Here is a 23390-nt window from a genome sequence, read left to right on the forward strand (position 1 = left end):
ATTAGTTTGAGAAAAAATTAGAAGTATGAAAAAATGAATTTAGATCTTTTATTTAAAACTAAATCCAACTATTAGCTCTTCTATTATAAATTAAACGCAAATTTTTTTGAAGTTTTGCTTGATATGGGAATGAAGAACTTTCAAAAAGATTTTTTTAAGAAATGGCTTATAATTTTATAAATATTTATGAAATAAGAGGTAAGTATGTGAAAAGAATTTTATTTTATCTTATATAAAATATATTCATAAATATAAATGTTTATCAACATGATTTCAAATAAGATCTAAAAAGGCTTCAAAAAATCGAAGACAGACAACCGAGTTAGGGGGCCCTCTGGCATAGTGAAAAGAAAGCCTATCCCCCCGTGATCAAAATTTTTTTTGATAGCAGTACTTCACTGAACCCTATCATCTTGGGATATGCACGAATATTATAAGATATTGACAAAAAAAAAAAACTCTTTCAATTTTTAGTATAAAATCTATTTAACTAATTTAATTAGATTAAAAAAGTTAAATAAATTAATTAATTATAAAAAATATGATATGTTTTTTTTAAAACACTATAATCATCTTTTTTTAATATCTTCTCTCTTCTTTGTACTTAATTATGATTGAGGAAGTATCTATAAAAATAATATAAAAAAAATTAATCAATATAAAAAGAAAGCCTTATATTTAAAATTAAAATTAATTTAATAATTAGATTATATATTAATAACCAATAAAATAATAAATAGATATCTAACACATCTTTTAAACTCATCCCAAGGAGATAACCTCAAACATCTATTCAACTCAAAAAAAATTTAAAGGTAACCTCAATCAAACATCAGTGGGGCAACGTGTCTGCACTGTTAATATGCAAATGTGAAAAGTAGAGACAAGACAATGGTATCGTTGTCTCACAATATTTCATGCCTTTTTTCAAGGGGGAAAAAAATTAAAATGCAATTTTAACAATACTTTTATTTTTTAAGTACATTTTTGTTTCTGTCTGTTTTAGTGGTGTAATTTTAATCCTAATATTCTTTTAGTACAATTTTACACGTAGAGACAAAATTACACTTGAAGATTAAAGATAAAATTATACAAAAAAAAAGAGATTAGGGGTAAATTTGTGCTTAAAAAATAAGATTGGGATAAAATTGTATCAAATTGCACGCTAACTCAAAAATAAAAAGAAGTCCCGAGTTTGGCATTGGACGTGATATGGCAGCTATGGGGTCCTGAATTAGAAAAAACAAAGGATGTACTTCGCCAACCAGCTTGGTCCTATCCTAACCTAACCCTATGCAGCCAAATCGTCACAGGTCACAACACAACATCGCGATGGGGTGGCCGCTTATGGTGGTAATTAGGGCGAATTTCATTTAGCCCTCACTGTACACAATTAATATCAATTAACTTTCAAAAAAAATTATGAAATTTCGCTGCGCTCTCATAGACCAATATTTTATGAACGAAATGACAAAATTATCCTTGCTTCATTTCTTTTAAAAACATGATTGTAAGTCGCTGAATTTGAGTTGTCAATTCTTATAAATTTTATGGGTAAATGAACAATTCAAGTTTAGTGATTTACAATTCAAAATCAGTAATGCACAAGAAAAATAAAAGAATTCACAACTCTTAAATACAATTGTTTTGATACAAATGATCAACTTAAATTCGCAATTTATAATTAAAATTTGATAATTTGCAACCCAAAGCCTGCAATTTGCAAGAAATATAAAGAAAATCACAATCTAAAATAAAACAAGGGTGTTTTTGTCTTTTCACCTAAAAAATTTTGGTCTTTGAGGTGAAGCGAAATTTCAGAATTTTTTAGAGGCAGACTAATTATTAATTACGTGTCGTGGGGGTTTATTAAAATTCTCCCCAGTAACTATTCCCTCTACTCTGTTCTCATAATTAATTCAAAGTTAATGCCTTAGTATTCACATAAGACTTCTATTAAAATCAAGTAAGTATATAATTTACCCAGTTGAGAGCCTAATAGATATGTGCCTGAAGCTATTTTCGTCATAAAAACCAATTTTTAATAAACTAATTTACTGGGTGAGAATAGGAAAACAACGAAACAAGAATGATTACTACCTGTTAAAAGAATTTATTTTTAAGCTATGCTTATATTTTTTACTACATATGGTATTCTCGTATAAAAAGTAATCCTATTTGAATCATCATTATTAAGTACTAAATGTGAACTTTGATTTGATATACTGTAAGAGACTAATCTCATGCAGTAGACCCGGCCTCCATTGGTCAAAGGATCCTTGTTCAAAGTTCAAACAAATCTAAGTCTGAATTGGATCTATTTCACTTGATCTATGGCTTTACGGCCCAATTAAAATTGGCCCAATGTTTAGCCCGCCTCAACGGCTCAACCCCTCTTTCTCCTGTGTAACTCAGCGGGCAGCACATTTCAGTTTCCACCCCTCGCGCCTCCGCCTTCTGTCACACCGTTTATACCTCCGCCCACTACTACAGCGTCTTCTTCAGAAAAGAAGCAGCGAGCTTGCGTCGTAGTCACCGTTAACGCTTGCGCAGCGGTCTCGATTTTCCAGCAGGTTGGTTGGTCCTTCTCCTTCTTCACTCGTCGCCGAGTCCTAATTCCCTCTCTCTATTCCATGCTTTTTGAATTTTGATGGCGTCTTCTCGTGTTCTTTATCTCACGGCTATTGAGTTTTGTCCCCTTCATCCTACGTCCTTCTCCTCTGTTTCGCCGGGAACTGCTGCTGTGTATTTCGGATTTCGTGATATCTAAATTATCTGTTAAACTTTTTGATTTCACGAGCCTCATAATGTTCATTTTCCTATTGGTAAATGACAAGGTGGTCCTTGGCAATACTTGCTCCATGGAATGCTTCGACATTATTACCTTGACTTTCAGAAACTAGGGACAAAATACGTACCTAATGTTTCTAACCTTTTCTTTTATAATTGATTGATTCCTATCAATTGCGAAGTTTGTCAATTTGACATCTGATTTTAAGATCTAAGGCTCTGTTGCAATCTTGAGGAGTAACTAAGATCGAATGAAAGTTTCTGTTCTGTTCCTTTGATAAATAGACATTGCAAATATTAAGAGGCTAATGGGATACCTTTGTATGAACTTGTAAATTCAAAGGCAGCTAACACGCAAGTTATGCAAATTGAAGAGAATATTATTAGTTATTAGTGAATATTATTTATTAGTGTGGGAAAAAGGAGAACAATGTGGTAAAGATTTTGAATCTATGGTTTATATTCTTTCGCGAGTTCTATTTCTTGAGAGATCAAGAAGAGATACTTGCTGTACCGTGAATGTGGATTTAAATGGTGCCATAGACAGATATCTGGGCATCCAGGAACTGGTACGGGTAAGGAGGACCTTGTGTGGCACAAAAGGTAGGTGAGTATAGGTGCATCTGTGATGGCAGGAGTTAATGTGGGTTGGGGGAGGTAGATTTAGATAGTGGCTGCTATGGGATTTCAACATTGCAATTTTAAAGTTAAATTGATGATTTTATATTTATGTTCTTGTAAAATGAGGGTTGCAGGTTGGGGAGAGACAATGAAGCAGGTGGTAGGAACGGTGGTGTCAAACAAGATGCAGAAATCAGTGGTGGTGGCAGTGGATAGGTTATTCCATCACAAATTATACAATCGATACATCAAACGCACATCTAAATTTATGGCACATGACGAGAACAATGTCTGTAACATCGGTGATCGAGTTAGTAACATGAACTCATCCATCCCATGCACTGTTTATTTTTCCCCTCTTTAAATTCATTATCAACTTGAAATTTTTAAATTTTGGTTTTCCCCTTGCTTGATTCTGCCATTCATTTTTCACCAAAAAAGTAAAAAATAAAAAATAAACGTTTCTGCCTTTGCTATTTCAGGTTAGACTTGATCCTTCTAGGCCTTTGAGTAAGCGTAAGCATTGGACTGTTGCTGAAATTATTAAGAAAGCAAGAATTTATGTTCCACCATCTGCACCTGTGACTAAAGAGCCAAGTCCCAGCTCCGAAGCGCCTGCTTCCTAGTATAACATAGTTCTGAATGTATGAGTCAATTTTATTGGCAGCAGCATGCATTTTTATAAACCCCCCCCCCCCCCCAAAAAAAAAGTGAAAATCTCACACTATCTTGAATATTCTCTGGTGTGTCCGTGCGGGTGCGTTCTTACAACATTTATCTCTCATGTCGCCTATATGCAAATTTTTCATCACTCTTCTTACTTTGTCTCTTTTGTTATTTTGATCTAAGTTGATGGCAGTTAAATCTGGGTCACTTGTGAAATCCATGAGTATATCCCAACTACATGATGTATATGTTGGAGGGTCATTAATGTGCTGTAAATTCTTGATTAGGTTTATAAGTTGTTTGGACTGGGAGAAAGAAAATTGTGGGAGAATATAAAAATTGAGTATCATTATACTTGATTGATTAAAGCAGACAAAATTTTGGATGAGTTATCGGCAATGAATGGGTCTGCTGGCATTATCACTTTCTCTGCCTTATGCTCATAACCCCTAACAAAAGAGGATAAAGGGGAAGAGCAATTTCCTTGTTTAGTTTTAGCTTTTCCCTCTTGCCAAGATGGTCGATCTCCTTGTGATCTGATATTACATAAACTCCTTGTTGCTTCATTTTTTACTTGTTTTCAATGTGCTTATTGATGGGGAAAAGTGGATTCTTATTGTTTCAACTCAACACACGGCCTAATTATCCGTACACTTCAGTGATAAAATGAAACCCTCTCTTGGTAAATTGTCCTTGATAGTAGCTTGCTTGTGACTGGAAAGGTGGCTGCATGCATACAATGTTTGCGCCTTGACTTGACTTTTACCGTTCTGTACTTGTGTTTGTAAGCCACGGATATACTGAAAACTTGGACCTTTGCTGCTGTTTTCTTAGGCTAAATTTAAACCTTCTACTATTTGACGTTCTGACTTCATTTATAAAGTTTCCTGGCATGGGAAAATTTAGTGCAGCACACGTGAGGTTAAATAACTCCTATTCCATGGTATAAAATCAACTGGTTGCAACTTCTATACTTTACGCTCTTCATCGGATGTCGAGGCTGCTATTGTTTGTTGGATCTTATTGACATCATTGAAATGTATTGTACTGATTAACAGTGGATTCTTTTTATGATTAGAGTACAGATAGGATCATTTTTGTAGGAAGAATGGTGGCATTTTCCTGTCTTATTGTGCACGCACACAATGTGGTTTTCATTATTGAAAGAGTCCAATGTTGTTACATATAGATACATGCAGACACATATATATGGCCAATTTTATTTGGTGGGATAAAAATTGATGTTGTGCTGTGTTATTCATTGAAACACTGAAAACGTGTACGTATCAAACCTCAGGAATCACAAACTTTTTGGCCTCTCGGCAATGAGAAATAACTCATTTCATTCAGAATCTAAGTGATGCTTTCATTCGGAATTCTATTGACGTTGATGGCTTTTTTATGCAGAGGGCAAAACGTGAAGTTGGGGCATATATCAATTAAAACGGTTAAAATTAACATGTCACCAAACAATAGCGAAGTCCTACCCCTAATAGGAAGGAGGAGCAAACATCTTGTTATTAACATCTATATTATGAGCGTCATTATATATTTAATTTAAATACCATGTTATTTCAGCCGTGCCTTCGCCGCAGATGCTATGGGAAATGGAATTAGCATGGCAATGGGAGAATTAATATGTAAGCTCCGACAATAATGGATAATTAATTTGAAAACAAGGGTGAATTTCGTATATTTACATTGAATCTAAATTATAATGCATTGCATGAAACTTTTGAATAGTGAACATTTTATATTTTCATATTTCACATTGATATTCATAAATTTAAAAACTTTCTATAATGATTATTTTATAAATTAATTTGTTTCTTATTTAATGAGAATAACCCTTTATAAGCCTACTCGACTGTGCCGATGTATATTTTGATAGTAAAAGAAAAGGTTAGGTAATTTAGATTATTTCCCAAAAAAAGAAAAAAAAGAAAAGAAACTCAAATTTTGAAACCACCGTCTAGTCTTAATAGCAAAACTTGATGAGCAAATATAAGGGTTGATTTATGTTCAATTTTAATGTACTCAAGTTATTAGAATGTCCTCTAATTTTAAAAATCACTCACCTAGAGTTATCCCTGCTCCAAAAATCACTTATTTATCCCTAAAAAATAAAAAAAGGAAGTTGAAGGTACCATCCGTTTTGAGAAACATGATATGGGATATTTGGCATTGATAAAATGCAGCCGTAACTGTGTCTGCAGATTCTTTTGGTTCATGCATGTCTTGTTGGAAATACTTGTCACAAATATTGCAAAATCAACTTCACAAAAGGAAATTAAAAAAAATTAAACAAAGGGATTGTTTTGGGAGATATATATATATATATATATATCATAATTGTGTCCGCAGGTTCCTTTGGTTCATGCATGATTATACTATCAGGTAAAAACAAGTTGAAATTACCCTTATTTAACGCAAAATAATTTATTACTTATATAGTATTGTAATATTAAATTATGAGTTTAATTAATATAAAAAATGTCCATTCTTTAAAATTTACAACTATTAGTAAATTTTTTTAAAACATCTATCTTCTACCTTCAAGAGAATTCAACAACAAAAGGGGTCATAGAGAATAAACATATTTTTCTAGAAAAAAATAATTCAAACCATATCTTTAGCTTGGCATGACCGTACCAGAGACAAAGATGCTTCAAGAAAAGAATAAACATCTTTTGCATGTTGCCATAATAACTAAAAAAGCATCAAATTTTTTTCTCTTTATAAAGGAACGTTCCTGCAAGAAGAAGAGCTAAGAAGAGAATAAGAAGAAAGCATGGCTGAGAAATGGAAGAAGGGATGTATTAAGACTACTAAAGGCCCATGGATTGTTAAGAAAGTCAATAAAGATGGTTCTGTTAAACAGACTCAAAGGTTTCCAAGTGAAAGAGAGAGACAAAACAATAAGCTAAGAGAGAGGAATCGAAGAGCAATGACACGAAAAATATTTGCTGGTTTGAGAGCTCATGGAAACTATCTTCTTCCTAAACATTCAGACTCTAATGACTTGCTCATGGCTTTGTGTGAAGAAGCTGGTTGGGATGTCAAAAAAGATGGAACCATTTGCAGAAAGGTATCATTTTTTCCGACTGATATATCTTCAAGTCATGGTATATATCAGTTAAACAATACTAATACTAAACATATAACATGCTTATGGTTATGGAATGTTGCCTTTGAAACTAATGAGTAACTCATAAAAACAATGGAACCATATTTAATAACATTATTTAATATCTATTATTGGTTTTTGCAGGAAAAGGATTTAAATTCAGCTGACAAGAAGTGTCAATCAAACCTTACTAATGGTCACATAATAAATGAACATCTCCAATTTGATAAAGGATGGCAACAGAATGGGTTGATTCGGGAGTCTAAAGGCGATATTAACCTTAAACTCTCACTCTGAGTGAAAGTAAATGAGGATGATGATGGTGATATATTATAATAATAATAATTAGTGTTGTTCAGTTATGGATGGATAAAAAAAATATCCTTAATATCTTATTATATGTGTTGGAAAAAAAATCTTATTATATTTATGTAAGAGACAACTAAAAATACAATGTTATCTTATTCAAAAAGAAAACAATGTTATTATTGTTATCATTAAATATTAATATTTATTAACTAACATTAAGTTGATATCAATAGCTTTAGTTTGCTATGCATAGGTAGCTTTTATTGGAGGCAATCATATTCAACACATTATTGAGCACTAGATGTGAGCAAGTATCTTAATAGAGATTCGAATATTGATTCGCTACGTAATGAGAAAATAGCTTTAGTTCTTATTCATTTATATTATTTATTATTATAAATCATATTACATAAAATTATTCAAATTATACATGAATTTATTATATAGACGTCAGTATGACTCCCAACTTATATTCTGTATAATTTCTAAACTAAACTAAAAATTTTAAATAAACAATTTAGTCATCATTATCCGAATTTCTATCCCATTCTCATATTTTATTATAATAGTGACTAGTGATTTTTTATAATTAAAAAAAAAAAAACAAAGAGGAGAGAAGCTTCTGGTTCATTCAATAGCTTGAACTTATCTCTCAACGTAAGAAAAGAAGCAAATAAGAGGAGAAGCCGGTGCTGAAAGTTTGGGATGATTAGGAAATGTAAATTAAGGAGGATAATCACTGCTATTTACAAACTCAAAGCTTATTTATTTATTAGTTAATGATAATCAGAGATGGGTATTGGGACGTCAGTGTCTTGCTCCTTTCAATTCCTATGATTATTTTTACTGGAAAATCTTACCCCAAATCCAATTCTACCATGAGTTTCTGGAGTTGATTTAGATTTGGAGAAATTATGAAGATAAAAAGAAATGGGAGCAAAATAGAGGGGGAAAAACATATTACATCAGAGTTTATTTTAACCTAATTCTTTAATTTTATAGGGTGTCTTTTAAATCATCAAGTGTTGAAAATACATTATAAATACAAACATATTATATTTAATTTTTAAATGATAATGATTTGTTTTTGGACACCTCAAAATGATCATCATTTTCTATTAATGGTATTAAAGTTAAAAGATTAAAACGATACTTTATAAAATTAAGGAATAAAACCAAAATCTTACATAAAATTAGAGGGTCAAGTGTGCACTTTTGTCCAATAAAATATCTCCATCTTGGCAATATATTTTTTTTAAAAAAAAAATCTGCCACTTAAGGGAGTATTTATGTATTTACAATAAAAAAGTATTCTTGGTGTATCTAGATTATTTTATTGTGCAATACATTGGATAGATAATAATCTAATAATTTTTATTTGAGGGTTATATTGATTCAAATAAAATTGAAGTAAAAATTAAAAAATTCAAATGATAAAACATATTCAGAAAAGATAAAAAATAAAATTATAATGATCGAAACCAAAAAGATTTGATTTTGTTACATAAAGATGGATTCAACCATTGGAGTTTATCTCCGTTTAGTACTTGCGTCTGGGTTTGTTGTGATTTATTTAGACCTGTTTGGCATAGTAATAAAAATCTCTTATAAGCACGTTTCATATAAATTGAAACAATTCCTCTCATATATTTATTACTATTAAAAAACTATTTATAAGTTATGAATAAGCTATTCCAAACGGATTCTTAAATATATATACATATATAGGCATATATAGGCCTAAGATATTGTTGATTTTATATGATCTTTTATTTTTCAAAAGATTTATTTTTAGAAGAATTACAAAACAAATTTTAAAAATTATATTTTTTTATTTAAAAACTTATTACGAGACAGAGATTTTTTAATAATTTTTTTTGGGTTTTTGATTGTCATTCTCCTTTTATTTTTTTTTATTTTTTGTTAAATTGAAAGTATATTGAAATATTGTCCCGTGTGACTACAGGCAAGAAGCAGAACTAAACTGCATCTGGTAATCTACAGTCCGCGGATGGTGATTGACTTTTTGGACTTTTGCATAAATAAATCAGAAAAGTGATAATTACTGAGTCCAATGTTGTAAGGAAGGAAGAACCGAGCAAAGGCGAGGTCTTTATCCTTCGCTTTGTTACTTGAAATTGCTCTCTCGTCTTCTTCGCGGGGAGAGAAACAAATCATCAAACCGGTTATTCAGTTCCTAAGAGTGGTGGAATTGGGTACAGCGAAATGGATCAGATATTGAACAAAGTGGGATCGTACTGGTTCAGCCGAAGGGCCAACAAGGAGATCGACTCCGTCGGCGACGATCTCAATGTTCGTTCACCTTCTAACTCTGTTCTTCTTTTCATTGCAAATTCAAGATCTTGCGATACTATGCTATTATGATGACTTCTTGGTGATAGACTTTCATTTTCAGTTTGGGGGAGGCTATAAATCTTTGGTATTGTTCTGATGAGACTGAAGCATGGGTATATGAGTTGGGGTTGGGGTTTAATTCTCTGGATCTGAAACACAACGCGAAAATTTTCTTATGGTAAGGGTAGAAGTGGGGTTTAGGTAAGACTTGGTTCACATTTCAACAAGGGTTTTATGAAGAACAGCGAGACTCAAAAATTTAGGATTGGGGATTGGAGAATGGAGAAGGCAGTTGAAACTTTGTTATTTCCGGTCTGAGTTGGTTATGAATTAGAAGACACTGTTTCATTTATTTATCAATATGTTTATGTGGAAACACCTGGAGACGGTTTTGCTTTTTATCGTCTGAGTGAGATCATGAATCCGAAGCTGCTGTTAGGAATCTAACTATTCGTAGGGATTAATCATGACTTACACCCTGTTCAACTGAGGTGACAGCTTTATGGAATGAATTCAACTATTCATATGCTTTTGTTCTTATCCTCTCATTAACGAGTTGGATTCTTTCAATAAAATGAGTAAAATTAAAATTAGAAGTTACAGCCTGCTACTGGGGACTTATTTCTCTAAAGATATAGATAGATCATAGACGTATCTCTCGATGAATCTTGGGGAAAAGCAGGTGCCTAAAATAGATATTCCCCCCTTTTGGTTAGTAGGAATCAATTAGATAATCCAGCATCAGTTATTATCAGTATATAGCCAAGCAATCGTTCTGTATTTACTTTGATTCCGAAGCACTGGTGCTGTAATACTTAACCAGTTAGTTACATTGAGAATGCAAAGAAACATAGGTATGGCACAAACGTAGTAAATGTTTCACAAATAACCTAACATTATAATCATCTATGATCATTAATAACACTTTGAGCATTTAGGATTTGCAATCATGATAAATCTGTTACCAAATAGAAGTTTTAGTTAAGGTGAATGACTTGTAATGTTTACTTATCCTATTCTTCCCATTTTGTGTGAGAAGAATATCTTTATGGGGGCAAATTTCAATACTGACGTTCTTCCCTTGCTAAACAGTAAAAATCAATAGCAGGGGCTTTTAGCAGAAACTATCTTATTTTCTTTGGGCCTGAAAACTGTCTTCCTGTTAGAATCATGCTATTTAACGGCTGTCTGCTGTTATCTAGCTATAGTAACCTGGGAAAGTCATTATTTTGTTGTGTTGATGTTGTAATGAAATATGACTGCCAAATCATCAAGTAAGAATTGTTTGTTCTAATAGCCACGAAAGATCTTGCTGGTAGTTCTCTTTGGGGAAAAAACCCTTAAAAATACTATTGAGCTGATATAGCGAAGCTAATATGGAAGAGCTTCATCAGTTTATGGCTATTATAGAAAATGTGCAAGGCGGTGAAATTATTGAGTAGAATATACAAATGTAGATGAGAGAGTCAGTCGATCTATTTTCTTGATGAATAAAGAAACGGAGTTTTTCTAATTGTGGCTCAACGCTGTTCACTTGAATTTTTGTTGCCTGTTTGAGACTGAGTTACTTGAGTAATGTTCATAACTGACACTTTCTCTTTGGTGTTTACTGTTTAGTCTCTGTCGAGCAGTATTGGAGAAGGAACAAAATGGTTGGTCAACAAATTAAAAGGTGCTGTATCCCTTTCTTGTTTCAGTATTTGCTCAGGCCTTCACTCTAACAGTGTTTGCTCGGAATTTTGTCCAATAGTGACGACTTTGTTTATTTAAGGACCTCAAAATGCTAATCGAAATTGGAAGGCTCAACATTAGATAGGGAGATTCAAAGAAACATTTTGGAAATGATACTTTCAGCAATGAATAATGTTTATTTAGCTGTGTTTTTTGAAAATCTATTTGCAAAAGGGTATTTTAGGATAGGCTTGGGTACGGAATAATAGAATGAGAGGGAGGGTTTCATTGAAACCTCCTTCTTCCTTCTTCTTCTTTTTTTTTGAGTAAAATTGAAACCTCTTCTTGATTGTAAGGTTTTTCATAAGAGGGTGTGGGTGCGGGATGGAAGTTTTCCATCTTATCTTCCAAATCCTCCGAGGTCCTCCCTCCTTTATGCTTCTATGTTATTCCATTTTTAGAGGAAATGTTTTCTCAAACAAGAGGAAGATAAATTATCATCTAATGTTCCTTTTCCTTTCAATTCGGGACATCACCTAAAGAACTACTAGAAACTCAGAAGATGAAGTTGAGTCTGTCTCTATTTTAAGTATAGTGTTTGGTAACTGTCTGAAAAATGCTTTTACTTTTACGTGTTCATCTGCTCTTTGTAGTAGAATTGCTGCCTGGGGGAACTTTTTCACTTGCTTTAACGAGTTACCTTTACTCCTTTCTTGAGTTTAACTTCCATACCCCAAACCGAATTTCTGAAGCACCATAGTTAATTCAACGGAAGTATTTTTAGTTTCAGAAACTTCTCACTTCAGCAGCATTGGCATTGTCGTGTATGCGTTATCTTACTCATATGTATTGCAAAGTCTAAACAATCCTTTTGATGGCTAAAAGTTCTGATGTTTGATACTTGTGTCAGTAAGCTAAACCGACTGAAATCAGTGTTATCCATCATTTTGTCTGAGACTTCTCATTTAGTTTCGTAACTCTGGCAAAAAATAACTTTACAGGAAAAATGCAAAAGCCATTGACAGAGTTGCTTAAGGAGTATGATCTTCCAATAGGAATCTTTCCTCGTGATGCAACAAACTATGAATTTAACGAGGAGACAGGGAAGCTTATTGTCTACATTCCTCAGGTGTGTGAAGTAGGCTACAGGGATTCATCTGTGTTGCGCTTCTTCACCACCGTGACTGGCTATCTGGAGAAAGGGAAGCTTGCAGATATTGAAGGAATAAAGACGAAGGTATTGATCTGGGCAAAAGTGACCGCCATATCATCTGAGGGACCCAAGGTCCATTTCATGGCTGGGATGAAGAAAAAAGGAGCAGGAAGCATACGAGGTTTCCAGGGATGGAGTTATTGTCGATAAATTTTAAACCTTCGGATCCTTTTGTTATTGGGTCAATACAATACACTATTAAAACCATGTCTGTTCTTATTAACTGTATTACCCTCCTTTTGTTATTGGTTGTTGTAACTTGTAAGTATTATGTTAGCTCTGTATTTCAAGTACTGCTATTACATGAGTGTATTGGTCAAGCGAAACATCTATTTGATCCTTCTTGATGATATTTTATATAATTTTACCCTACGCTCTTCTGGTTTTCTCCTGTTTGTGATATCAGAATCACGAGGAAAGCAGGAATGCGCCATGGGATGAAAATAATCAGAGTAAAAAAGCGCGTTTTGGTATTTCATTAAAAGTAAGGAGTTTCATGCCACGGAAGAACTGTTTAGAGTGTAGCCCAAGTCAATAACTCAAAAGGGTGCTCCATAGTGAAGAAAACAGATGCACCAGCCGGGAATCGAACCCGGGTCTGTACCGTGGCAGGGTACTATTCTACCACTAGACCACTGGTGCTTGGTGATAGAGATCGCAAGACAAAACAATTCTTTCCTACTTACTCATGATGCGACATCCTAATCTTGTTTTATGTGCCAACTTTTGAACCTGTAAAACGTGTGCTTAATTTTGAAAATGACCTGACAATCAAAAGAAATCCTGAGAATTAGGTATCGCACTTTGTATGATTCATATAATTTTATCATTATAAAAATGTAGTATGAATGTTTTGCTTTTGGCAATAGTGTATTGTATAGAAGTCTAGAGAATAGGTACACTGTTCCGTTGGCAAAAGAAAAGAAAGGAGGAAATATTTACACTGTTAATTATGTACAAATAATATGACTTGTTATTAATTTTCATTACATATAAATTGAGTTTACATGACTGATAAAACAAATATTACAGTTAATTAATCAATGATTAAACTAATCTCAGAATTGATTTTATAATCAACTCAAAAGTATGAATTTTTGCAATTAACTTCTTCACACAGAGGACCTTACAAGTCTTCTAGTCAATGAACAAAAACCGGACCGGACACTAAACCGTTGAGGTAGTGGTTTAAAATGGGTCAATGGGTCAGATCGGGGTCAAACCGGGATCAACCGGTCACATTAAAATGATACAATTAATTAAAAATAACAAAGTATAGCATATTAATAATCACTAATAACAAAATGTAAGGAAATACAACACTAATTTGATTGTAATTAAAACAAAATACAATAACATTAAGGATTTTGATCTTTATGATTTCTAAATAACTAAAATTAATAATTATTAATACCAAAATTATATTAAAATTCATTTAAATATATAGTGATTGAAAATATTAGGAGTTGAATAAGAAAAAATAAGATAAATAGCAAAATATCATTCAACACCGGTTCATTACCGGTTTATACCGGTTTTGCCGGTTTGCACCGGTTTATCCCGGTTTGACCAGGTTGATGCCGGTTCATTTTATGACCGGTTCATTGCTTTAACCGGACCGGACCACTGGCCGGTTCACCGGTTCACCGGTTGAACCGGCCGGTTCGGTCCGGTTTTTTTTTCATTGCTTCTAGTGGCTACAAGAAGAAAAATCAAACATTGCATCATCTAATCGTTGGGCTCAACTATTTGTTCTCTAATGGACTTTAGCAGATAAAAACCAAACACAAATCAATAACTTGTGACATGTTCAGTGGAATTTGTGAAATTACAGATATGAGCAAGAGCTTAATTATTATAGTGAGACATACTGAACTTATGATGTGGACATGCTCATTAGAGCAGCTATTTAAACTTTTTGTAACTACTCAAACAAAAAAAAAAGAAATACTCACATATTCCTAGAATGCCACGTCATCCATGCTCTCTCTAATAAAAATGCTCCAAGTGCCCTATTTAAATCTCTGTTGATCATTTTTCTCTCTTTGTGACCCGTTATGGTAGAAATTTGTGAGATCCACTCAAGGAGTACTTGCAAGCATTTTTATTAGAGAGAGCATGGATGATGTGGCATTTCAAGAGTATGTAAGTATTTCTGGCAAAAAAAAGTGGAGCAGCAAACGACGTGGTAGAGTTTACTTTTTTAAAGTCGTTCTTTGAAAAGGATTCATAATCCCAATAATGCTTCCCAATAATTTTGGTTCTAGCATTAACAATGTAATTAAGAAAAATTTGGTAAAAAGCACCCGTTCAAAAATTCTATTGGCTCAAACGATCTTAACTTGATGAATGCAATTATTTTTTACGAGTAAAACTTTTCTTCAACTGTTTACAACTTATCTTTAGTTGTGTAATAGTTGTCAAAACAGGACTTATTTATGCATAGTTTGTACATGCAGGTCAAATTTAAATTTTTTTAGTCGATAAAATTTTTAACCAAATACTTTTGATCAGTTTTTCCTGTAATTTTATTCCTTCGGTCCTTAATATAAGACACATTTAATTAATTTGATTAGATTAAGGAAGTTAGGTAAGTTAGTTAATTAGAAGAAAAGTGGCACATTTTTCCTAAAACACCATAATTCTTTCTTAATACCCCCTCTTCTTTTTCTATTTGATTATGGTTAAGGGAGTATCCATAGAGTAATTTAGAAAAAATTAATAAATATAAGAAATGTGTCTTATATTTATAACCAAAATCAATTCAATAATTAGATCGTATATTAAAGATCAGATAATATTTAATTCCAAGAGGGTCTCTGCTTGACGATGGCAGTTGTTGAGAACAGTGTCCTCGCTCTTGAACTGGATTTTACACCCTTAAGGTGCAATTTCGAGGGAAATCATGGATAAAAGAAGAATGAATTCAATTCTTCAAAAATAAATATTGTATCACCAACAAAAAAAATAAATAAATGGGATTGAAAATTTTTTAATTAATTCTTTTACATTTTATTTCAATAAAAAAATTTCCAAGTGCACCCCACAATCCAACTCATTAAAATCTCCCTTCTGACCCTCTCCCGTAATTCCACTCCAATCAAACGACGGGTAAAAAGTTGATAAAAGTTGAATGTTGAATAAAATATTGCACTCCAATCCAAAAATTTATCTTATTTTACGTTTTTTAATAAATCTAGAGAAAAACATATCCTATTCTGTAATTTATTAGCTCTTTTTTTTTTTTTTCCCCATATGGCTACCTATTGGATCAAGTCGGAACATTGTTAAAACTTAAAGCCAATTAAAAGTAGCTTTTTTTTTTTTAAAGATAAGCCTCATATTTAGGCAGAAAATTCCTCTTACCAAGACCAACGTATTAGAATTTTGAGTTCTTCTAAAACAGAGAAAAACTAATTTATGAAATAAAATATCTTTTTTTTGCCAAAACAATAAAAAAAATCACTTGAGATAGCAAAAGGTTGATTAAAATTCAACCAAAAAAATTTATCTCATTTCTAAGTTGGAATTCGTCTTTTTAGATATACTCAAATCTTTGCAAGACTATTCCTCAACCTTATCCTCTCAATGTGTAATGTTCATGGTTTTCTTCCCCAAATTGCACTCCACGCTCCTAATTGTGATTGCTCATAACAATGACATAATTTCCAAATACTCATTCAATTTTATACTCTTATTTGTTTATTTCTTAAAATAAAGCTTATTAAAATCTCTTTCCCCCATGTTAGAAGATGCCCATTTTCTTTGTCACCATTCATCAAACAAAAAAACTTATTTATCCAATATTTAAATAAGATTTAAAAAATGCTTAGCATTAATTGAGCCAAACAAGTTAGAAACCGAGTTAAACCGTATTTGCATGTGTTTGGGATAGCCCAATTATTTAAGAAAGTATATTTATTCAAATTAAGATAAAATTTTTCTTAAATACTTAACTCAAATCTTGTAAAATTATTACTACCTCTGGTTCTTAATATAAGACCTCCTTTGACTTTTATTTTGATTCTAATTATAAGACCCCAATCTACTTTATCTCTTATATTTATGCATTCTTTCCTAAAATAGTCCCTTTAATAATGGTGGTTCTAGCCAATAAACTTGATTAGCAAGGATATTTTAAGAAAGACAATACTTATTTATTACAAATAACTAACTTAACTTATTTTTTTAATCTTTTCAAATTAGTCAACTAACTCTTATAATAAAAAAAGAAATAGTATTAAAAAGCTAATCCAAGTATCTTTTAAACTGGAAGGGAATTGATGGGAAGTAGAATAGCCCTTGTGATAATGAAACACACAGTAAAAAGATCACCTGTGACCTTTCTTCTAAAAAAAGGAGGTAAATCGTAGATGAAAGATCTTCTAAATAGTGATCGTGAAAAGAAATCAATTTTTTAAAAAAAAAATGACGAAAAATAAGAAATGGGATGAAAAGGCGGTCACAAGCCACAAAGAACAGAGGACAGTAGTGATGGGGCCCACCGAGGCTTTAATGCTAGCCTGTCATCTATATCTGGCATTTTCCTCTTTTCCCCACCCTCACGCGCACTTCTCACGCCGCTCGCCTCTCTTTCCAGATTGATTTCCTGTGGCGCTCATCGTCTCCCTCAATTCCCAACACAAAAATCTTAAAATCTTTTCCCTTTTCCCACATCTCCCATTTCCAGCTTTTTCCCAAACTCTTCACACGCCTCATAATTTCAGTTTTTTTTTCCCATATACTACCTCTGGTTCTAATTATAAAACCCAGTTGAATAATTTGAGGAGATTAAAAAAGTAATTAAATTAGTTATTTGTAACAAATAAGTGTTGTCATTCCTAAAATGTCCTTGCTAATTAAGTGTGGTTGTTATTAGAAAGACTATCTTAGGAAAAATACATAAATATGAGAGACAAAATGGATTGAGTTTTATAATTAGGACCAAACTAAAAGTCAAATGGGTCTTATATTAAGGACCGAAGGTAATACATACATATCGACCCTCATATTACTAATTAATTATTTTTTGGTAATTATTACTAATTAATTATTAATAATATGCTGAAATTTCATTGTTGTTTACGACACAGATTTAAAAACTTTTTATGAATCTTAAACACATGGCTCTTCATTGAATTTATGAAATATTTATTAATTTTTTAGACATACTTTTTGTATTTGTAACCTCATCTCCCTAGGACCCTAGCCAAGAAGATAGGGACTTCAATAAATGGTAATTTTGTAATTTGATAAATCATGAATATCCTATTTTTTCATATATATGTATATATGTATATAATTATATATACACAGACACATATATAGATGAGGATCTTTATATTATGTATTTACTCCACTTCTAAACATCAAACTTAGATGTTAATTCACTTCATTTTTCTCATTTAATTTTGTATTCTCATATTATTTTTTGTGTAGTTTTTTCTAACTCTTTTCTGTTATATCATTGTTAGCTTATAATTGTTTAAATCTATAATGACAAGAGAATTTTTAGAACAATTTTTTGGAGACCTAATAATCGTTAAATCGATAATTTAGTTAGAAATGTCATTCATCAAAATTTAAATGATTCGACAAGAAGACATTTTCAGTAAAATCATATATATTTTTTACATAATGATGCCGATCGACAAACTTGATTAATTTTCTAAACATATTTAGATTAGTTAAACAAATCTTATATTTAGAATCAGATATAATATGATTATTTGTACAAATACAAAGTACATAAATTATAATAATAATCATTTTAATATGATATATTACCCCCCCCCCCCAAATATTTCTCAGGAATCTCGTGAAAGGCTCCTTTCCTTTTCTTTTTTTTTTGTTTTTTATTTTTTTGCGCGTGGTTCAATGTCAGAGCGAGTATGTCGGCTTAACATACACGCGCAAGTCTGAGAGCGTAAAAATGAACTTTCTTGAAATCTGAAAGTCGTAACGATTGCTTTGTGGACCGAATATTCTACTTTCCCACTGGATTAGGCCACGAGCTCGCCACACGCCCCTACCCAACACGAAATCTCCACCGTCCATGTGGTTCTTCATCCGACGGCTCTCAATAGAGACCTGTCCATCTGGAACTACGGAAATGCCCCTCGCCTCTCCTACATATACCACCCCTGTCCTTCCTCCTTCCACATCCTCCTCCTCAGTGCTCAGAGCCGCCTCTGATTCTTCTTCCTCCCTTTTGGTTTCTCTGTTCTCATCCCCTTCCAAGTTCTCTCGTTCTTGAACGCCATCGAAATGGCTCTCGCATCTTCCAAATTCTCCGTTTTTCTTTCCTCCACTGCAGGGGATACCCTGAAAAAACCCATTTCTTCTTCTTCTTCTCTGAGCGTCGCTCTCTCTGTGCCTTCTCCTTCTCTGTCTCTTGTTCCCAAGGGATCGGGAGGCAGAAATTTCAGGGTTTTGTCCGCGGTGACTGAAAATCCCACCGCTCTCACCGGCGTCATATTTGAGCCATTTGAGGAGGTCAAGAAAGATGTCCTTGCTGTTCCGATGTCGCCTCAGGTTTCCATGGCTCGTCAAAACTATGTTGATGAGTGTGAATCTGCTATTAACGAGCAGATTAAGTGCGTCCTTCCTCTCTTACTCTCTTTATTAATCTTTTTGCTTGTCGTTTCAGTTCTTAGCATTTCTTTTAACAGTATTTCTTGATTTGCGTTCGAAGAACCATTTTGATATATTCAGAATAGGCGTTGTACTCATAAGTGACTATGATACTTCATATTGCATGAATCATATTAGATCTCCATATTATGTCTTCTTTTTTGTGAATTATTCGTACTTATCTTGCTTTTCTTTCCTGACGGATTTCATTTTAATTCCTTCCCATTCAAATCACAGCGTGGAATACAACGTTTCCTATGTGTACCACTCCTTGTTTGCGTACTTCGACAGGGACAACATAGCTCTTAAAGGCTTTGCAAAGTAACGAACGGAAATCCCATAAACCTTGCTCATGTTAATTCCTTCATTTCTGAAATAGGCTTGCTCATGTCTATCTTGCTTTGAGCAGGTTCTTCAGGGAAGCAAGTGAAGAAGAAAGAGAGCATGCTGAAAAGCTAATGAAATATCAGGTCCTAAAGAACCTCTCCCCTGTTTACTTTGTCATCAACAAGTGTTCTATGGTTTGGTTTCATTTGCTCATATGAATGTTGTTTGTTTAGAATGTTCGTGGTGGACGAGTGGTACTTCACCCCATCAAGTCTCCCCCCTCTGAATATGAGCACCCAGAAAAGGGTGATGCGTTGTATGGTAAGTTTGTTTCCTGATTGTTTGCGCGGACTTGTTTGAGCAAGATCTGTTTCTGACCATTCTTTTTGGTTCCCTTTTTGCTTGATCCAGCTATGGAGTTAGCTCTTTCTTTGGAGAAGTTAACAAACGAGAAACTTCTGCATGTGCACAGTGTAATGCCTTCTTAACTTCTTAAATTGAAATACGTTTGTTTTAGAATCGTTATTTTCTTGCTTGTCGCTTTCAACAAGCTAATTTTACTATGTACTTAGATACTTTATTTAGAATAAATTGAGTGTGGGATCCATGAAAAGCTTGGTTTGTCTGTTATTTACTTACCTACCTAAGATACATACGGTACACAAAGTTACCCCTTTCACGTCTTTTTACCATATATCTAATGAGAAATTAAACTCCCGATGCCTCTGTTGTTAATCTTTTTACCAGATAGCAATTTAACTGACCTTTGATTTTCAATTGTCTAGAAAATATTTTCATTTACCTAACATCACCTAACTTAGTTGTATAAAGCTAATGAACATATGTAAATGGCTTAGCCAGTGCCTTGAGATAATCTTCTTCCTTTACTCTTGATGAATAACAGGTGGCAGATCGCAACAATGATCCTCAAATGGCTGACTTCATTGAGAGCGAATTTTTAGCTGAGCAGGTATGAACCCTTCAACTTAATTTCCATTTTAGCCCTTGGTAAGACCGAGACTTGTGGACATGGGATGGGTGAAGACAAGATGCAGATTTCCTAGATTCTGTTTATTAGCGGTTATAGTCCAATTGCAAAGATCATAGGCTTAAATCCATAAATCTTGCGCTTTCTAATTTAACGTGCTACGTTTTGGAGTATGATATTTTCGAAAGTTCGTAATATTATACCTGTTTCCTAAAGTCTCAAAAGTAGCAGTAGGAAAAACGAGATTTACCTATAAAGCTGACGATCAAGATGACAATTATGTAATTATGTTTGATAAAAAGGCCTAGGGAAAGCAGTGAAAGGGAAATAGGCAGTAAAAGCTAAAAAGAGGTATATTTTAAATGTCAACAAAGTGAAATTGACCTATCTAAAGTTATGTGATTAATGACTGTCTAAATTCCTCTTATGTATAGGTTGAAGCAATTAAGAAGATAGCAGAGTATGTGGCGCAGCTGAGAATGGTTGGAAAGGGTCATGGTGTGTATACAGTCTATTCACCTTGCTTTTTTCCTTGTGGAAACTCAGCCTATCACGTTATTTGAAAACTCCCTTCCCACATGGATGAGATTTGCCTACAGTAAATTCCAGTTTTAACATGGCAGAGGTTCTTGAATCATGTGTAGCAAACACTGGTTGATGAGCTGATGTTAAATAAAGCTTATATAAGAATTTCCATTGTTGTCCTGACAAGTTTCAAAAAGCACCTAATTAATACCTTGATAGCCTCTTCCTCATAAAGAGCGATATCAAGAGAAAATATAGAGACTGACGAGTACTGAGAAAATTACTGTTTTGTGACTTGCAGGTGTTTGGCACTTTGATCAGAGGCTTCTTCATGAGGGAAATGGGCATGCATGATTGCCTTCCCTGTATTCGTGTTCACAATGGTGGTTTCTCTAGATGTGGTTTGTTTAGACTTGTAGAATAGTGTAGTTGATGTTCCTTTTAGGTGAAGTAGATGAAGGAACTGAAAGGGGTCTGTTTTGTTATTATCTCTTGTGGGAAGCCAGTATCATGTAACGTCAGCTCTGGATTTGAGTGTTAGAAATAAGTGGCACTTGATGTTGGTTATTCCGTTTACCCTTTCAACTTTACTCGTTCAAGCTGTTTCAGAAACTGAACTTCAATCTCTGTACTACAGAAGAAAGGAGCTGTTTAATACTCTTCAGTGTTTAGTATGATAGTTAAAATAGACTACTTCATGGATGAATTATAAAATGTCCAGTGGCTGGAGAAACATTGACGACATTAACCATGTCAGGTTGTTAATCCTAACCGAACTTTTTCAAACTAAACCTGTTTGAGTGTTCCAAAAGCAAAGGCAGCAAGTTTCCCAAATACCCATATGAAGATTACAAGGTCAGTGCTATCGAAAATTCGGAACAGATGCAGAAAAACGCAAATAGAGGTTTCATGATGGGATTTAAAGGAAAAACGATTATAATATTTTACTTTCTGTTCCTAAGTTGACAATGATGCAATAAACTGGAAAATTGACGATGTATCGGGACAACATGGAAATCATGATACATTGCCAAATTTCATTTCCCCCCCTTTCCCTCTTCCACTCTATCTATTTTCCTTCCTATCAAAGACGCTAAACCTGAGCCCAATTCTACAGAGAACTAACATTTATTCGGCCTGAGATCTAGGATAATTTGTCGAATACAAGACAAACAATTCAAGCTGGCCTAAAGCATAGGAGCCAATATGAAGACCTGTTGCTACTCTTTGTGATGTAAGCATATTGATGAGAAGAAGATTGAATCATTGTCCACATCACTCTTATATCTTCATATTCCCCACAAGATTCCATGTCCTTATAAAGATCAAGGAGCTCATTCCTGTACCCTACAATCAACAGCATAACCAACAGAAAATCAGGGACAGTACTACAGAAACCAATTCAACTTATTTGCATTCTGTAGTTCAATAACACGAATAAGCATACATCAAGCTTGAATACCACTCATGAGGAAAAAAAGAAAAAAATGCTCCTAATTCCTAAATATGATCTTACTCTGAGTCAAACACTTTAAAGACTCAAATAATCAGTCACTTACTCTTGGGTTTGAACCTGAAGTGCGCAGTGACTTTGAGAAGTATGCTCTTTGTTGAGCAGAGAGACCAGTGCTTGAAGTACTTCCATCCCTTTAGCTTCGCCATCTTCAGCTCAGATAGCTCTCCTCTTACTTGCAGTACCATTTTCTATATATCCATCTTGCTAGCTGAAAATGGTTTTAAATGTCCCTGCAAGCAACAACAAGACACACCCTGCCATAGCAGAAAGCAACAAAGAAGAAGACATAGTCTCTGTATGATGTTTACCCATTTATACAATGACAGGAAAATTGGCTCCTCCCCAATGGATTCCGCATAAAAATATTGAGGTAATTTTCTCTTAAATCCTAACCCAAATGCCCAGTTGACCCATCTACGCTGAACCATATGCAAATATAAAATGTTAGCCCTGAATGAAATTCGGAACTGCCAAGATAGGAGAGTACTTAGAATCAGATTGGTAATATAAGCATGGTCAACCAACTCGTTAGGTTGTGATAGGGTTTTAATGAGTTTAAAGATATAATTAACTACGGAATTACAGTGAAATGAAAAGTGAGTAGAAGAATTCATTTGGATTTTGCTTTTCCCACTTATACTCCCACCAA

General features: G+C 33.5%; 4 protein-coding genes and 1 non-coding gene across 5 annotated transcripts; 3 read left to right on the forward strand and 2 right to left on the reverse strand.

Moving 5' to 3' along the window:
* The first annotated feature begins 2434 nt into the window (after window positions 1–2434).
* LOC114725218 (30S ribosomal protein S17-like) lies at window positions 2435–4238 on the forward strand. The gene is made up of 3 exons (XM_028911703.1): window positions 2435–2573; window positions 3546–3721; window positions 3894–4238. Exons 2-3 carry the CDS (start codon window positions 3560–3562, stop codon window positions 4035–4037), a joined length of 306 nt encoding a protein of 101 aa, XP_028767536.1. The 5' UTR covers window positions 2435–2573; window positions 3546–3559; the 3' UTR covers window positions 4038–4238.
* Window positions 4239–9605: 5367 nt separating this feature from the next.
* Window positions 9606–13114, forward strand: LOC114725217 (uncharacterized protein At5g01610). The gene is made up of 3 exons (XM_028911702.1): window positions 9606–9826; window positions 11486–11540; window positions 12541–13114. Exons 1-3 carry the CDS (start codon window positions 9740–9742, stop codon window positions 12900–12902), a joined length of 504 nt encoding a protein of 167 aa, XP_028767535.1. The 5' UTR covers window positions 9606–9739; the 3' UTR covers window positions 12903–13114.
* Window positions 13115–13323: 209 nt separating this feature from the next.
* On the reverse strand, window positions 13324–13394 carry TRNAG-GCC (transfer RNA glycine (anticodon GCC)). The gene has a single exon. It is a non-coding gene; the product is annotated as a tRNA-Gly (tRNA).
* Window positions 13395–18925: 5531 nt separating this feature from the next.
* LOC114725234 (ferritin-3, chloroplastic) lies at window positions 18926–21934 on the forward strand. Its single transcript, XM_028911717.1, has 8 exons — window positions 18926–19348; window positions 19623–19706; window positions 19795–19855; window positions 19946–20033; window positions 20124–20185; window positions 20617–20682; window positions 21135–21198; window positions 21527–21934. The coding sequence occupies exons 1-8, from the start codon at window positions 19020–19022 to the stop codon at window positions 21577–21579; spliced, it is 807 nt and encodes a 268-aa protein (XP_028767550.1). The 5' UTR covers window positions 18926–19019; the 3' UTR covers window positions 21580–21934.
* A 396-nt stretch (window positions 21935–22330) lies between these two features.
* LOC114725214 (uncharacterized) lies at window positions 22331–23009 on the reverse strand. The gene is made up of 2 exons (XM_028911699.1): window positions 22785–23009; window positions 22331–22572 (listed from the first exon to the last, which is right to left on the reverse strand). Exons 1-2 carry the CDS (start codon window positions 22924–22926, stop codon window positions 22403–22405), a joined length of 312 nt encoding a protein of 103 aa, XP_028767532.1. The 5' UTR covers window positions 22927–23009; the 3' UTR covers window positions 22331–22402.
* Window positions 23010–23390: the final 381 nt, after the last annotated feature.

This window comes from Neltuma alba, unplaced genomic scaffold (genome assembly GCF_004799145.2).
Source record: "Neltuma alba isolate B1F8T4 unplaced genomic scaffold, ASM479914v2 tig00012233_pilon, whole genome shotgun sequence".
NCBI classification, from domain to species: Eukaryota; Viridiplantae; Streptophyta; class Magnoliopsida; order Fabales; family Fabaceae; genus Neltuma; species Neltuma alba.

Bases quoted from the DNA above. Each gene is read 5' to 3' on its own strand.
- LOC114725218 (XM_028911703.1), top strand. From the start codon at position 3,560: ATGAAGCAGGTGGTAGGAACGGTGGTGTCAAACAAGATGCAGAAATCA. The intron at 3,722-3,893 runs GTTAGTAACATG...TTGCTATTTCAG, and splicing joins TCTGTAACATCGGTGATCGA to GTTAGACTTGATCCTTCTAG.
- LOC114725217 (XM_028911702.1), top strand. From the start codon at position 9,740: ATGGATCAGATATTGAACAAAGTGGGATCGTACTGGTTCAGCCGAAGG. The intron at 9,827-11,485 runs GTTCGTTCACCT...TTTACTGTTTAG, and splicing joins CCGTCGGCGACGATCTCAAT to TCTCTGTCGAGCAGTATTGG. The intron at 11,541-12,540 runs GTGCTGTATCCC...ATAACTTTACAG, and splicing joins GTTGGTCAACAAATTAAAAG to GAAAAATGCAAAAGCCATTG.
- LOC114725234 (XM_028911717.1), top strand. From the start codon at position 19,020: ATGGCTCTCGCATCTTCCAAATTCTCCGTTTTTCTTTCCTCCACTGCA. The intron at 19,707-19,794 runs GTAACGAACGGA...TGCTTTGAGCAG, and splicing joins GCTCTTAAAGGCTTTGCAAA to GTTCTTCAGGGAAGCAAGTG. The intron at 20,683-21,134 runs GTATGAACCCTT...TCTTATGTATAG, and splicing joins GCGAATTTTTAGCTGAGCAG to GTTGAAGCAATTAAGAAGAT.
- LOC114725214 (XM_028911699.1), bottom strand. From the start codon at position 22,926: ATGGTACTGCAAGTAAGAGGAGAGCTATCTGAGCTGAAGATGGCGAAG. The intron at 22,573-22,784 runs GTAAGTGACTGA...TGTTGATTGTAG, and splicing joins CTTCAGGTTCAAACCCAAGA to GGTACAGGAATGAGCTCCTT.